Below are 15,920 nucleotides of genomic sequence, written 5' to 3'. Positions count from 1 at the left end.
TGGTGTTTCCACCACTCAGGAAATCTGCCTCACTGAATCTCGGAAGTCATGTCAGCATCATTTACTTGTATGTATTTGTGTATGTGTATGTGTGTGTGTGAGAGAGAGAGGGAGACAGAGGGAGAGAGAATTATAATGCTTCCATATATTATAAAGTAATTGTGGTTAAACAAAGAAAAGAGATGTGTAATCCTACCATTCTTGGTTGAATCCCATATTTACTATTTAACTAGCTGTATAACCACTTAATTTAACCTCTCTCTGCCTCTGTTTCCTCATCTGTAAAACGGGTCTGACAGTAGCTACCTCCCAAGGGGGTAAGTAGGAAATAATGCTATCGTTTAGAAGTGCTTGGCAGGTGCTAAGGACTGAGTACCACCTTAGTCCCCCATCCCCTTCCCTGTACGTCCCAAAGCATGTGTGTGTTTCTTTCTTTCTTTCTTTCTTTTTTTAATTAGTCTTTTGATTAGTCTGCATGCTCTCAGCCTAGCAACACTCTTCTGTGTCTCTCCACCAGGGGGCACCCTCCTGCCAGGGACCGAGCCCACAGTGGACACGGTGCCCGTGCAGCCCATCCCAGCCTACTGGTATTACGTAATGGCCGCCGGGGGCGCCGTGCTGGTGCTGGTCTCCGTCGCGCTGGCCCTGGTGCTCCACTACCACCGGTTCCGCTATGCGGCCAAGAAGACTGATCACTCCATCACCTACAAAACCTCCCACTACACCAACGGGGCCCCTCTGGCGGTGGAGCCCACCCTAACCATTAAGCTAGAGCAAGACCGTGGCTCGCACTGCTGAGGGCCGAAGCAAGAACAGCACCCAAAACAAACGAGAAAGACTGCAAACACGTTGCCTCGATTTTGCACTTTTTTCTCCTCGCCTAGTTTCTGTGCGAACTCTCAGACATCTCTCTCCCAGGTCCCCAACCCTGAGCACTCTTATCAATCCCAACCATCCTCCTTGGGTTCAATTTGGTTTTTGATTTTTCTTTTTCCTTTTTGTTGATTCCAAACCAACAAACCCAACTGTAATGCTGCATCTTGGACTATCCGAAGAGATCCACCCCCAAGCACTCCACAACTCAAGGCTCAGCTGGTTTTGTTCCAGAGACTGGTTCGCTTGTTTTTTCCCCTTGCCTTATCCCATACCTCCTCTCAGTGGACAGTCTGCCAGGAGCCGTGAGGGGAAGCCTGGATCTGTGTGTATGTACATAGTAGACATGTGCGTGTGTGAATAGCTGTCTGTGTGTAGGTGTGTGAGAGAGAGGCTGGTTCATTGTGTGTGTGTTTGTGGGGGGGCAGGTGAGTGTTCAGAGAGGGCCCCTTTAACTCTTGTGTTACTTCTCCTGGGGTACATTTTACAGGAAAATAATATACTGTACAAGTTTTGTTTACTTGGAGAAGAGATTGAAGCTTTTTGTTGCCTTATCTAGCTCTGGCTGGGTTTCTGTTGGCTGCCACTATCATCTCCAGGTACCTAAAGAAATAGAGGCCACATGGGATGCAGTGTGGCCTCTCCCATTCCTATCCCCATCCCCAACCCACCTGACCCAAGAGAAGGTTCCCCTAGCACACTCAGACAAGACCCCCTTGTCTTCTGGTGTCTTTGAAATGTCAAGATAACAGCCACTGGGTGTGTGCGGAACCACCTCTCCAGCCCTGAAGCAACTCTGTCTCATGTTGCCTTATAAAAGAGAAGCTCATAATGAATGTTTAGCTTTTATCAGTTACGTCCAATCTTGGAATAAGTCATAGAGAATAACAGGTCTGGGACTGATGTAGGAAAAACAGTAGTCTATTTAAGTTGAGAGCAGGAGGAGGTGGATGAGAGAAGGGAAGAGAGGGAAGAACTGAAATGTTGTCTCCTCACCCAGGGTGGTTATTGGGCCCAACCTATGATGGGGTTGAGTACGAAGGTTAAAAACCGTATACTTTGGTATTATATTGGTGTTGTAATAGCAGTTGTAAAATATGGGGGAAAGGGGGATCATTTGCTTTCCTTTCATGGTGTTAATGTGTGCCTGAATCTATAGCCACTAAAATGTAAGGCTGTCCACCTGACTTATTTAAATATTATGAGAGAATAGAAAGTAATCAATTTTGAAGTGTACCAATGTGCTGCCCCTTAAAGCATTCATAGCATCTGGCAAATAGGCCCTTGTAGGCTGGCCTGGCCTATCCAGATCTTGCTGCATCGTTACAGAGAAGGTCTAATGAAGATGTAACCATTGCTGCTCATGTGTCTTCTTGAAGCAACAAGGGGAACGGGATGTAAGAGAGACGTTGCTAATGATACTGTACAAAGGACAGATTAAATAATGAAGTCAATTTCATTGATAGAAAATGCAAATTTTAAGAATCTCAGTGTACGAGGGCTCAGCCTTGGGAGCATTTATTTTTTACCTTCCTGCTAAAAATCCACTGGGGAGGTATAAAATTCACCCCAAAGAAGTTTGCCTGGGCCAAAAGCCTCCGGGTTCCTTCTGAGAACAAAATACTAATGATTTTTTTTTTTTTTTTTTTTTTTGGCTGCTTGAGAGAGACTTTCAGCATTCTTTCACAATATCCAGATATATCCCTTCAGCACACACACTCAACTTTCTCATCTGGTTCATTTCATCCTCCCGAAAGAATAGTGCTCTCCCACTCTTATTCTATTTCAAAGAGCTACTCTGTCTCAACCATAGCAGCCCTGCCAAGAAAAGACAAGATGAAAGGCTAGAGCATGTGCTACCTTGAGATTTCAAGAAGTGTCCTACCTCAGCTGAAGACGGAGAAAGAAACAGGGAGTGGGGAGGGGATCAGCCCAGGGTACCATGTGATGACTAATATGCCACTCATTAAGGGCTTCTATCTCGGCCATCCACATCCAGTCATGCATTTGGGACCAGGCATGCTTGTAAAATGATTGACATTCCTGTAGGCGCCCCATAGAGGTGTGGTGTCGAGAAATTATATCTGGAAAATGCAGCCAGTGTAGTGACCGACTGAGTTACCATATACCCTGGTGATTCCCCTTCTGTAACAGAAGATGACAACAACTTTGTGAACTTTCTGTATCTTTATCTGATGCCCCAAGTGGCATCTTTATGTACATGCCTTAGTTGAGAATATGAGACTGCTCTAATCTTTGTGAATCCCTTCACACTTCAGCTGAGGATGTCACCTTCTCTGTCTCTCCCCACCCCACAACCTCTGCCTTTGCTCTGTCTACCCCAGCAATTTTCATAGTGTTATCCAGGTACTATGCTAAAAGGTCAGCTCTTCTGTAAAATGCCATGCTTCGCAGCTTTAAAAAGCAAAATTCTGTATTTCATGGAGGGAGGGAAGGGTCACTCTCTTCTAAGAAAAATAGACTGGACAGGCGAATGCATGCATGCATGTGTTTATAGTTGCTTCTCAGAAGACAAAGAGACGATAGCAACTATTAAAATACGAATGAATGAATGAATGAATGAATGAATGAATGAAAGAGTTGAAGGCCTAGCTCGGGCTGATAAAGCTTTTGCCTTAGTAGAGGTTTTATGTCAACACCTTCAGGAGGGAAGCCCTTATTTCTGGGTTGAACTCCCCTTCCTTGATATTATGCTAGCAATTGCCATCACTTAGTTCCTGGCGAAGGCAGAAAAAGGAAACAAAAAAATCAGCATTGTCATTGACAAAACTGGATGCTGAAGATAAAGTAAAATTGTCTTTTCCCTTGTCCCACATTTTTGGGATTAAAGCCAGAATTGAATAGGAAATACAGTAATATTTCTGAAGTTGATAGCCTATCTTTAAGAAGACCCTGTCTTTAAAATGAAACTAGCAGGCAAACACCTAAATAATCGAAAATTACCAAAGAACAACAATGAAACAGAAAACCTAAAGATTTTTACTTCCTATTCTTATTCCTCTCCTTATTACTGTGACACCCCTTGCGTTGCGCAGTTGCCTGTGTGTCAAAATAACTTGTGGATGTTGGAAATTATTTGAAAATGTATTGTGTGGAATATAATAAAATGATGATATTTTTATACAAACATCTGAGGTTTTTTTTCCCTTTGCCTGTGAGAACAAAGTTGAAATGTAGGCTTTGAGCAAACCAATGCTTCCAAAGTTTACACATCACCTTCTGAGCTACAGGGCATTTCTGTGGGAGGTAGGTGGGTTTTCTCCTTGAGGCTGAATGCCAACTTTTCCTTCTTTTTATTTTTATTACTGCTTGTTAGGATTTTTATCCAATTTGTGCAGCTGAGACAACTTTTATGATTGGTGTGGGATTTTGCAAAAGTTGCTAAGTGCTAAATTGCTAAATGAGATTCCACAAAATTTCTCTTGATGACAAATCCCTGGAGATTAGATTCTACTTTCAAAGGGCTCCGGGGGAGTGGTACCAGCTAAGCTGAATCCTGTACTCAGCTCTGCGGAGACAGATCACTTCCTTTGAAGAAGCAGCAGTGACATCTTACCCCTCACCTACCCAATTATTACTTCCACAGGGATGTGAATCTCCCATTTACGAGCACTTCCCCAGACTAAACGGGAACTTATAGCATGTACAGGGCTGAAAGATATTCTAGACTTCATTTTTGAACAGGTAATGAAGATAATTAGATGATGATGGTGGACATGGAGCTTTCAGAGTGGGACATTTTATGAAAGAACACTATAAAACTTTGAGGAGAGGCACTTGGAGAAACTTACTCAAAAGGCCAGGTCTTTCTTGATGAGTATTTTTCTTTGGTCCTCCTCTTTGGATGGCGACCTACTTATATGAAATATTTCTATCAGAGGGGGACTGGGTTGGGTGGAGTGGGGGAAAATCTAGGAAAGACAACCTCCCAGCAGTTCATGGTTTCTAGATAGTGGTCAAGAAGAGGTCACAGTAATCCTATTTGCAGATAGGATTTCCCACCACCCCTTATACATGGGATTTATCAGAGGCCTTCTGATAACCTGGGAGCCCTCCTCAGGGGTCCGAGAACCATCCTTAAAGGTCCTGAGAAAATGCACATGTTCAGAAGATCCTATTTCTGCCAGAGTCCTGGTTTTCTTCCTATCCAAACCTAGATCCAGAAAGGAGTGCTTTTTACAGCTGTAAAACCTGTCCAAGTGCTGCTAAAAGGAGACAGGTTTCCGGTTTTTAGATCTTACTGAAAGTTCTGTTAGTACAGATGGTTCAGTATAGATGTCACTATCTGTCCTTTGCAGGAGAATAAAGTAGAATGTCTGTGATCACAGCATTTTTTGTTTCCCCAGTGACAAGCTCAATTACCCCTTTTGTCTAAATAATATTTGGCTTTCCTCAAAGCCATTTGTTCCCATTAGTAAAGAATGAAATAAAACATCTCAAAAGTGTTTATTTCAAACAAAGACCCAGGCTCAGTCAACATTTCCTTGAGCTGACCTGGGACCAAACTTGCCAGACTGAACTAAGTTAGCCCTACTTATGCTTTGTTGGCGTTACTGTTTTTGGAGCCACCTTTGGGAAGTTTCCCACCTTGGTTCTAGTCCCAAGACTTATTTTAAGGGTACTTACTCCCCCTAAAAGGGCAAGGACTGTTACGACTCCAATCTTAGATGTCAAACAAGGCACTGTTACCACCAAACACTCCTCAGTGTGGCATTTCATGTATAGCCCAAGCATAAATGTTCAGAAATTGTGTTTCCACGGATCATATATACCAGATGTCAAGGCCTAGGCTGGTCTGTTTCTGCTCCTACCTGGTTCTTTGTGATGGTTTTAGTGTGTGTTCTCTCTTCACCCACTGCCCTCCTAGCTCAGATAACTGAAGCCCAGCCAAGCTGATGTGGCACAGTGTTTATTTTCCTCACCCGTCTTCACGGCCTCTGCAGTTGTTCTGCACAAATGTGTGGCCTTTCTGTAATCTCTGATGAAAAGAGCTACATCCTGAAGTTTTGATTTGCCTGCATTGTGGGCTACACATCTGAGCCAAACTGCAGATCTGTAGGTGAAGTCTTGTTTTTTCTCTTTAATTGTGCAGAGCGCTGGGGCTCTCACAGCTGTAATTTGCCTTTCATCCACTTTAGTGACAGCCCAAAGAAAACACAAAACAAATCCAACCAGAGAAAAGGGTGGGCGGTGGGGGGGGTGGGCAGTGAGGGAAACACCAGCTGATGATCTTACAATCAGCAGGGAAAAGAATCACCTTACACAAATAAATTAGCAGCTAGGAATAGTGTAGGATTTAATTAAGCCTGACACAGATCAGGTGCACCACAGTATGTATCGAGGTCAGATACAATCAGAAACCCACACCCTTAGGGGTCTTCAGGCCACAAGCCTGGGCCAGAGTATGTTTGCCTTGACTGCCTGGAGGTGTTCTGTTTGGACCCAAACCTAAACACTGAAGAGAGACAAGATTTGGGAAATCGCCAAGAGCAAAACCTTATTTAGCATGGTATGGAACAGTGGAGAATCGAGCTGCTTCAGTACAACCAAGCCGAAGCCATTCTTGCCCCAATCCCAGTGGATAAGAAACCTGGAATCATCTCCTTTCTACTGGGTAAAACAGTTGTTCTTGGCCTTTTCTGTCACTGACCCCTGAGAGCCCCCAAAAGCTAAAGTCTCGTGGGCATTGGACCAAGAAATAGGAAAAACCACTTGAAGGGTCAACAACAGAGGTACTGGAGGAGGACTGTTATGTGGGAAAACCTCTTTTCTCGGAGTTTCATTGCTTGAGAGCTTATTGATACTGATGATACAGGGAGGTTGCTGGTGGGGGACTTTATAGTAACTGGCTGAATTTCTTTAACTCACAAGTTAAACATGCTCAAAAAGTACAATCATACAGAAAAAGCAAAAGTTGATTTCATTGTTGACCAATCCCAGTTGCCTCCCCAGAGGTAACTATGAAGAATGGTTTGAGGAGTATGTTTCCAGGCCTTGTTTTATACCTTTACAAACATGTGTGTTCATGTTGAGTTATGTGGTTTGGTTAAGCTGGGGTTTAGTTTGGTTTAATTTAGCTTTGTGTAAATGGTAGCATAATGTTTGCTTACTATATTGGATGACTTGCTTCTTTTCATTTGACATCTTGAGAGTAATTTAGTACATACCAATGCATCTACCTCATCCTTTATATCTGCAGCATAGCATTCTATATTGTGTTGATATGCCAGAGTGTATTAACTGCTCCCCTGTTGACGAGCGTTTAGATTGTGTCTAGTTTTTTGTTTGTTTGTTTGTTTGTTTACTATTATAAACAATACTGCAATGAACATCCTTGAAATTGCTTCTTTGGGCACGTGTTTTACAAAGCATAGAATTTCTGGGTCAAGCACATCCCTTTTTTCATTTTAGTAGGTGCTATAAATGGCTGAGGTTTGCCATTTAAAATGAACCTGTCCCTGCTTGAGAGCATAACAGAAACTAGTGGACATCCTGGCTGTAGAGCCCCTGCCACATTTGCCCAACCCACGTGATCTCTATGCCGATCTCTCTTTCTCTACAGTGGGTGTGTTGCTTGCAAGAGAAGACCTTGGGCACTTTTAGCTGAAGAGAATTTTAAACTCAGGGAGTGTTTCTTCAGAACTTTCTTTTTTTAAACCGCCAACTTATGGGGAATATGAACCTGGCTTTAAGTGGCAGCTCCCCAGAGCTGTGGCGGCTGTGTCACTGGAGTTAATTCTGTCCCTGGGTTCAGCAGGCAGAGAGTCCTGTTCTCCATGATAAATGAGTTCCACTTGGTTTCTTCAAAGAGTGCCTGTGCTGTGCCTTGTTGTTATATATTTATGTTTTCTACTAAAAAATTTATGTAAAAAATATCCCTTAAGGTCAGTATGCAGTATTGTGCTGCAGACTAAACTATTCCAGCAGCCAGAGGTAAACCTACACGCCAAGAAAAAGTCTCAAATTTGAGCGGCCTTGGACCCCAGGCCCCTACTCTGGCTCTGAGAGGAGCAGACCTTGTGGACTTCCTTCTGAAGAAGTTCAGGACTACAATACCCAAAGGAAAGGCACTAGGCAGTGAGGTGGTTTTCTAGTGGGGTGTTTATAGGCATAGGCAAAGCTACTAGCCCCCACAGGGGCCAGTAGCAAGGAATGGTGGGTGAAGGAGAAGCCCAGAGACCTGTCAGTCCAAACACCATTTCTAGCAAAAGCACTGCCCTCATTTCTATGGTGTGCTAAGAGAAAAGGATCATAATAAAGTGGCTTTGACTTTGAACATAACGGAGTGTCTGTGGCTATATAGATCCTGTGTGGGTTTTCTCTGACCTTGCCAAAAATCCAGGGCCATTGCCTCCTGGGCATGAGGCATGAGTATTTAACTCAGGAAGGAAAGCAGCATGAGTTGAGATCTCGATGAACTAGAGTACATCTCTCTCTCTCTGACACACACACACACACACACACACACACACACAGCCTTGTTTTGTCTTCTGTATGTACTTGTGCAAAATTAAATCCTTTAAATATCATGAACATTCCCAAAAACAAAGGCTCTGCTCCAGAATTGGAATGATAGTATACTATGCCATGGCTTTCAGCAATACCAGTTTCTTTTCCCAGCAGCAGGACTCACTAACAGGATGCCTGGACTGGACTTCCCCGCAACTTATTAAAGAGCAGCCAGCTCCAGTAATGATGGGTGTGCAGAAAGCCTTGAGCAGGGGTAGCCTTGACCAAAGTCTCATTCTCCAAAGCCTGCTAGTTATTGAAGCTTCATTTAAGCACAAAGAACCTTTTTGTCTCTTTGTGTTTTCTTACTGCCACCCAGGGCCTGCTAGAACAGGAATGAGGATTTCAGGGGCTGGTGTAGGCTTCCCCATGGCTTCTCTAGGGCAGTCCCACAGCTGTCATTGAGAGTGAGATGGTAGTTATTAGGACCTAGATGGAGCCTACACGGATGTGTCAAAGGAGCCCCAGAGATACCTCATTCGCCTTGGCCAGCTGTGGTCCAAGAGTGTGAGCCCCATATTAGTGTTTACAGGGGCCCTGGGCCCACAAGCCCATCACTGCTTTCTGGCTCTGCCCCTCCTGATGTGGCCATGGTCTCCACCTCTTTCTCTGTGGAGGAGCTGGTCACCGCTCATCTGCCTTTCTGCCAGGTGCAGTTTGTCTCCAACCTCCCAACTCCCCTTTCTGCACCTTCCCCCTCTCTTGGTGACCCCTTTTCTTCTCTGGCATCCTTACACTTTCTCTACCCCTTCGTCCATCAACGCCTTCTTCAGAAAAGCATGGGTCAGATTCCTTCACACAGATGCTGCATGGCTACTTCCGCCAATAATTGCATTTTTACAGGGGACCACACCTGAAGCCAAAGGAATTAGTCTCTTAGTAATTACGGTCCTTGGCCACCAGCAAGCTACTGGGGGAAATCATCTCTTGAATGGGCAGAGAGAGGTACGTTTTTGGTAGCTGTAAAATGATATCACAGAGTCATTGATTCTCATTCATTCTTGTGTTCAGAAGAAGAGCCCATCTTTTAAGTATAGTGAATTCTCTTAGTGACATACAGATGTACAGTTTCTTTTCAAGGACCTACAAAATAAGAGGGGCTATATTTAAGAAGACATTCTTTACATTGGAAGCGGATACAGTTTTGATTCTTCAACTCTGTTTTCTCACTTGTCCAAGGTTGTACCAAACCACTCCATCTGAGTGACACAGTGATATTTCTAAGATGCACACCTCAAATATTGGAACTAGAGGAGGGGGAAAATTTCAAAGCCCACTGGAAAAATCTCCCTAAAATATAAAGATATATGACTTTTTCCCCTAGCATATCAGGAAAAAATAAGACTACAGAAGAGGGGAAAAAAACAACAAGTTTTCCCTGAAGTGCTGTTTTTGCCACCCTCATGCCCTAAGAGAAGGTAGCCAACAAAAGAAATGAAAAGAGCCAATTGCTTGTTCACATATCTATTTACAACAATGGAGAATAGCTGATTTTTCAAAGACTTGGGGTAAAAAAGAGGTTCTAGAATTTTCTTTCATCAGCTTTGCTGTGGTTTTCCAGTCCGCACAATTGTGAAGCCTGTCTTTATAGCCAAACATGTCTCTGGCTGCATTTTTCTTCTTTTCATGCCATTGTTGGGGCTCATTGGAGACATTCTGGCCTCAGCTACTCATCCGCCTCCACACTTGAAACTATTACTAGGTCATTTCACAGTCTTCTTGTTTGCAGTCAGTATTTCCAATTCTTTTTAGTGTTTCCTTCTAGTTATTCAACTAAAAATAATAGAAACAAATGGCTAAATTCAAGATCAAACTCTTCCAGTAATCTCATACCAAGCGCCCTCCTTTTTTTTCCACACTTGAACCATTTGAAAAATTCCAAAAAACAATTTTTTCCATGACCTTGCCTAGATTTGGCTGTAGCCCAAGAGATAAAAACGCATGATAAAGGCTCTTCTGATGGTGCTTCTAAACTCAAGCCAAACCCAGCAAGGAATGAATGGCTCTCAAGTAGCCCGACTTCTTAACGGAGGAGATTTGGCAAAGTTTATATCAACACCTGAACATTTGGCTCCTTATTGCAACTTGGATGAACAAACTGAATTGGGAAATTAAGTGTAGTGGGGAAGGGGAACCTTCAGCCAATATTAAATATTAAACTGAATTAAACTGAATTTTGAAGTGCCAAGAAGAATCTCCTTAGTCCTTTGTTATTTATCTTTTACTGAGGTCTCAGTGTTGTATTTCCTGCTGGGATTTAAAGAGAATGGCTTAGAGAAATTTCTGGAGGCTACTCCCATCTGAAAAATCCAGAGATTTAACTGGCCCATGGGGTTCAGAAACTTGGAATCAAGTTCAACAAAGGCACTAAGTGGCCAAGAGCTTATCCCGAATAAATCACAGCCCCCAAACAAGGTGTTGAAAATCTATGGCTTACTCTCAGTCCTGCTGCTGATTTATTCAATGACTTATTGCACTTCTCTACCTTCCCTCCTCAATTTCATCTCTAAAGTCAAAGTGATGACCCCTGGGACCTGTGAACATGAATGATTTCAGTGGCTTCCTGTGTGTAAGCGGCTCTTCAATCCTTGCCTTCAAGGCTGGTAGAAGTGTGATGGGTTAAGTGGCTGTACTAAGACTGGCTTTCCATGAGGTTTTCTCAGCCCAACCTCAGTTAACATGGAGGCTTAAAACTAGGGGCACAATTTACCTACTTTGTCAGTTCCTCAGTTACCAATTAGTAGGACTGAGTCCTGAGCCAAATAGCAAGTATTGAACACATGGAACCTCATGGGTTCTCTTGACCTGACCTTTTTGTGGTCTTCTCTTTCTGTGCACACCTTAAAACAAATGGTTTCGGGGAGTGGCCACTCCCAGGAGAGGACAGAGTTAGGGTGAAGAATGGGGCAGTGAGCATCGTGAGGCAATGGAGCCCTTTTGTTCAGAAGTTGCCTTGTCTCCCTCAACCATCACCCTCTTCAAAGAGCCCTCATCAGAAAGGCCCTCATACCTTTCTCATTTCCTTCCTGTAAAAACAAGGGAATTCTAGAGCAGAGGAGAGCATCAGTGTTTACTTTACAGAGGAGCAAATGGAGACCCATGGAGGTCAATGACTGGTCAAGGCTCTGACACCTGAGGCAGAACCAGATGGGAGGTAGGCATTCCACCCCCAGCCTAGGGCCTTCCACATCCCACACCACTTCCTTCAGTGCAGGGTGATGCTGCCACTGATCAGGCTTCCGAGCGTCTCTGCTGCACACTCCGGATGACAACCCTGTCATCAGCTTCAAGCAGGCCTCTTAATCCACTGCTCAGGGTTGGCATGGAAGGGACTCTTCAAAGAAACGAGCATGTCAGTGACCTGAAATGATCTGTGTACGAGTGTCCCAAGGGCTGTCTTAAATTATTTATCCAAAAGTAACCAGTGGTTTGGGGCAGACTTCTCGCTTTCCTGGCCATATTGTGAAGCTCCTTTACAATGCAGGAAGTAAACGGTGTCAAGGCCAATATACTCACAGTAGAAACAACGAAGGCTGTGAATTTTCTGTAAGAAACTGCAGAAAAGCAAACTAATGAAGGAATGCTAATCCCAAATAATCTTAACTTAGAAGAAGGAAGAAAATGAGAGAGACAGGAAAGATAAAAAGTGTGTGTGTGTGTGTGTGTGTGTGTGTGTGTGTCACAGAGAGAGTGAGAGAGAGAATGGAAAGGGCCATGAGAGAAGGCCTTCTTATTTGAGGACAAAATCATGCTCAGTAGGAATTTCCAGGCAGCAGGTTGGAGTGTCTTGGGGGTGTGTCTCCCAAGCAGCATGTGTGGTCTTACACTACCAGACAGTGTTCCATGGAGAAGCTTATTTCATTAGAAGAGGTTGGGTTTGTGACTCGGTATGGCTGTTCACCTTTTGTGCCATAGTGTTGCAATTTATTGACAAGCACACTAGAGAATATTTGATTCTTCTAGGGTGGAGGGTGTTTCTGGAATAGTCCTGTGGGTGTTTTCATAACTAGTCACCCTGGTCTCTCATTCCAAAAAATCAGGACAACAGATGAGTGAGACCTTGAATCATGCTTCACCGTGTACCTACTCTGTCTCTTGATGATGCGAGAAGGGACACTGACCAAAACAAGGTGACTTTTTGGCCTGAGACTGATCTCCATATGAAAATGACCAAAGTTTTGTGAAGTTGGGTTGTATTTGTTTTTAAGCAGTAGACACTGTGCCCACTTGATTACTCAAGCTCTGTAAAACCCCTTCCAGTCATTCATTTGGAGTTGGCCTCTTTCTCTCACTATACTGTCTGCAACAGCTGGGGAAGGGGATAGGTGTTAGGGATTGGGAGGGCAGAGATCTGACTCTCACATAGATATATGCAAGGTGGGAGATTTGTGGCAAAGCAAGGCGATCTCTTTGAATTCCTTGATGAGCCTGATATGAATGAATGCAAGCCAAAAGACAAGAGATTGGGTGCCATGTTTTAAAGCATTTCTATCAATCAGGCAGATAAAGGAGAAAGAAATCTCCCAATGCCCAACTTGCAGCAGCCTCAATTCCAAAGTATCCTGCTCCCCACTCCCACATTTTCCTTCCTGGTAGTGGCCCAGGTTCATTTGCCCAATCCCTGCCCTGCACTCCAGCAGCACTTTGGAGTCCTCTCCGCAATGCCTCGCTTTCTTTCATGCTAATTTGGCATGGGTGAGTCTTCACTTCCCAGCCACACTGAAGGGCTTTGATGGTAGACACCTGGTCCTTTACATCTTTATTTTCCAAAGTCCTCAATTTGTCTCCTAGGCATGCAGTAAGCCCTCTTACTAAGTTGGTGTTAGGTTGGTTAGTTGGTTAATGAAAACTGCCCTTTGAAGAACAATGTAATTTAGTTTCCTGCTCTGGGTGATGTCTGTCATGGAAAGCATGAAACCCCAAATTTCAGATCCCCACATCTTCAAGTTCATGAGAAGCCCTTCAAAGCCCTACTCCATCAGAGTAGTGAGCCAGTGAAACAGGCAACCAAAGTGTGTATCCAGCCAACCCGGATCTGAGAGAAGGCAGACTCTTTTATTTTATTAGAAGGGGGCAGTAGGGATATGGTGGTAGTTACAGTGCCCCAGCCACACCCAAAGAACTTGAATGCAGACTGGGGATCTATCCTGGCCCTAATACAATATTTGAGAGTTAGTATTTGTAGTCAGGCTGACCTGAGACTGAATCCACACAGGGGCCTAGAAGGAAACAGGGTCATGGGAGCACAAAGGTTGAAAGCGGAACTTGGGTGGGTGGTAAGATCCCTTCCTGACCTGCGTTCTTCTAGAGGTGTGGCCCATTCCACTCTCCCTAGCCCATCTCACACTCACAAACACACCCACCCACTAAAACAGAGTCCTGGAAGTTCCTCTCCAAGTTTTCCCCATTGAAAACAAAATTCTGAGTCCCTGGTTCCTTTCTCCCACTCTCTCCTGATGTCTGCACTGACTTCAGCAGCTAGGTCCGCCATCCTGCGGCTGCCATTTCCCCTTTCCAGGGAGCTGCTGCCTCTACCCTCTGCCTTGGGCCCCTAGTCCATCATTCTCCCTCCTGCCTCCCACAGGCCAGTAGCTTTACGCCTTGGTTTTCCTGGTAGCCACTTACCTGCCACACCTTGCCTTTTCTTTGCTAGAACTACAGGGACCTGGTGGGAGAACCACATTCCTTCCTGCTAGCCTCCTAAGGAAACAGGCTGCAGTTTACCTACCAGGCTAAACAGAAAAGGAAAGTGGCCGGCAAAGGGCAAAGATGCTTTTGAGAGAGAGCGAAAGCTCTTAATCAAACACAGATATCAAGAATATTAGCAAGGGGACTAGAGAAAATTGCTATCAAAGTAAATGGTTTTTTGTACAAATGTTCCCTTTATTTGTCTTTTCCCCAGTGTGCCGTTCTTTCTTTAAGGCTTGGTGAACAGATGCGTTTTTGAAAATGTTGAATAACTTATCCTTTTTTTGACCCCCTTCCCACTCACTCAAACTCAGGGGAGCAGTGATTATACAGAAAGCCAAGTCAAGCCACTAAAGTGTTCTTCTTCACCTTAAGTAGCCTTTGATTCTCCAGGTGCAGAAATCTCAGCTGCATCTGGGCAATTGATTTCATTGAGTCTTAGAAATGGGCCAGTTCTTAGGAAATCATCTCATCCAGTCCTCAACCTCCAGAGACAAGAGGCTGTGATCTCCTGGGATAAAATATTCTCAAAATCATTAGCATCCTTTTACCCTTTTTCCTTCAAGATCAATGCCACATTCACCCCTTTCCAGCCAGTGATCTATGGTATCCTAAGACGCCTTCTTTGAGGGTGTGAGATGGAGCAAGAGGGCACTCCAGCCTCCAAGAATTCATCACATCCTTGGCAGAAACAAGATCCCTAAAAGCAAGCATAGGATTTGGCCCAGAAGTCACTGGCAGGAGCCCCGTGGTTCTCATCCTAGGCTGGTTCACCTATTCTCATCCAGTGTTCTGCCTCTTTTACTGGTGAAGATGTTAAGATATATGAGTGGCCCATCAAACCAATTAATTGTTGGAAATGTGACGGTTTTCTTTCATGCTGGGTTTTTTTTTTTTTTTTTCATATGGAAAAAATCCCTCTGGGTTGACTTTCACAAGCTCAATTTGATCCCTGTGACAAACACCACCTGCCTCCTATTGATTCATGTTCACATTTCCCTTCCAAGGAAATAACCTGCTCTGTTGGGGCCTGGAGAAGAATGCAGGGAGTGGGCATTTAGGTGGGGAGGCTGGTGTGGCCTGCAGGTGCCAGTTACTGTGCTTTAAACATGCCAGGAATGGGCTGGAGTTATGGAGGATTGGTGCCACATGGCATCAATCTTTTCAAGTGGGGTCTTGGCAAGTTGTTTTGTGCATCCCTTACTAGTGACCGAGGGGGATGAGAATGTGCTTTAGCACTCTGGCCAGAAATGAGGACTTCTAAGATGATTAAAACCATGGCCTCCAGGAAAAGACTGAATTTCAAGTGTGACAGTGATGGATCAATGCTCAGTTCAGATCATGGTCAAGTAGATCTTCCCTGAGATATAGTGCTGATGAGGGAAGGTTTCAGGATGGTCTAAAGTTCTTTTTCTTTTTTTTTTTTTTTTTTTTTTTTATGATGAGCATTTTTTCACGTGTCTGTTGGCTGTATGGATCTAAAGTTCTTTTTCTCCCTCTTGTCTGATACTTCAGCCATTTGAGATTTTGATTTTCTTTTAAGCCTTGATTTTTGGATTTTAATTTAGAGTAGTGACTTCAAGATTGTTTATCTGACTTGGTGGAACAAAACTCTGAAAGGGCCATACACATTCACTGGGGCTGTCTTGAGCTGGCAGCTTGGAAAGGCATAATTAGCTTGTGAGATAGGAAGAAATGGTAAGATGCTGCTGTTTGCCATGCATTTGGTGTTCTCTATTAATGTTTTACCGTTTTAGACAGAAAATTTTCATTGGTTCTGTTTTCTATAAGTTGGACAGCACAGTGAATAGAGAGACCTGTATTATCAC

General features: G+C 43.9%; 1 protein-coding gene across 4 annotated transcripts in view; it reads left to right on the top strand.

Annotated features, from left to right (window-relative positions):
* NRP2 (neuropilin 2) overlaps positions 1-15,920 on the top strand; it is a 115,364-nt gene that overhangs the window by 93,201 nt on the left and 6,243 nt on the right. For 2 of the 4 annotated variants that reach the window (XM_033230592.1, XM_033230591.1), the window contains exon 16: positions 518-4,021. The exons of the other annotated variants lie outside the window; for them this stretch is intronic. In XM_033230592.1, coding sequence (XP_033086483.1) covers positions 518-798 — 281 coding nt within the window. In that variant the 3' untranslated portion in view covers positions 799-4,021. Of the gene's footprint in view, positions 1-517; positions 4,022-15,920 lie in introns of those variants that run through there. 4 annotated transcript variants of the gene reach the window in all.

The sequence above is a fragment of the Trachypithecus francoisi genome, unplaced genomic scaffold, assembly GCF_009764315.1.
Source record: "Trachypithecus francoisi isolate TF-2019V2 unplaced genomic scaffold, Tfra_2.0 Lachesis_group13, whole genome shotgun sequence".
NCBI classification, from domain to species: Eukaryota; Metazoa; Chordata; class Mammalia; order Primates; family Cercopithecidae; genus Trachypithecus; species Trachypithecus francoisi.
The sequence above is the reverse complement of the archived record's forward strand: the minus strand, read 5'-3'. Positions and strand labels throughout refer to the sequence as shown.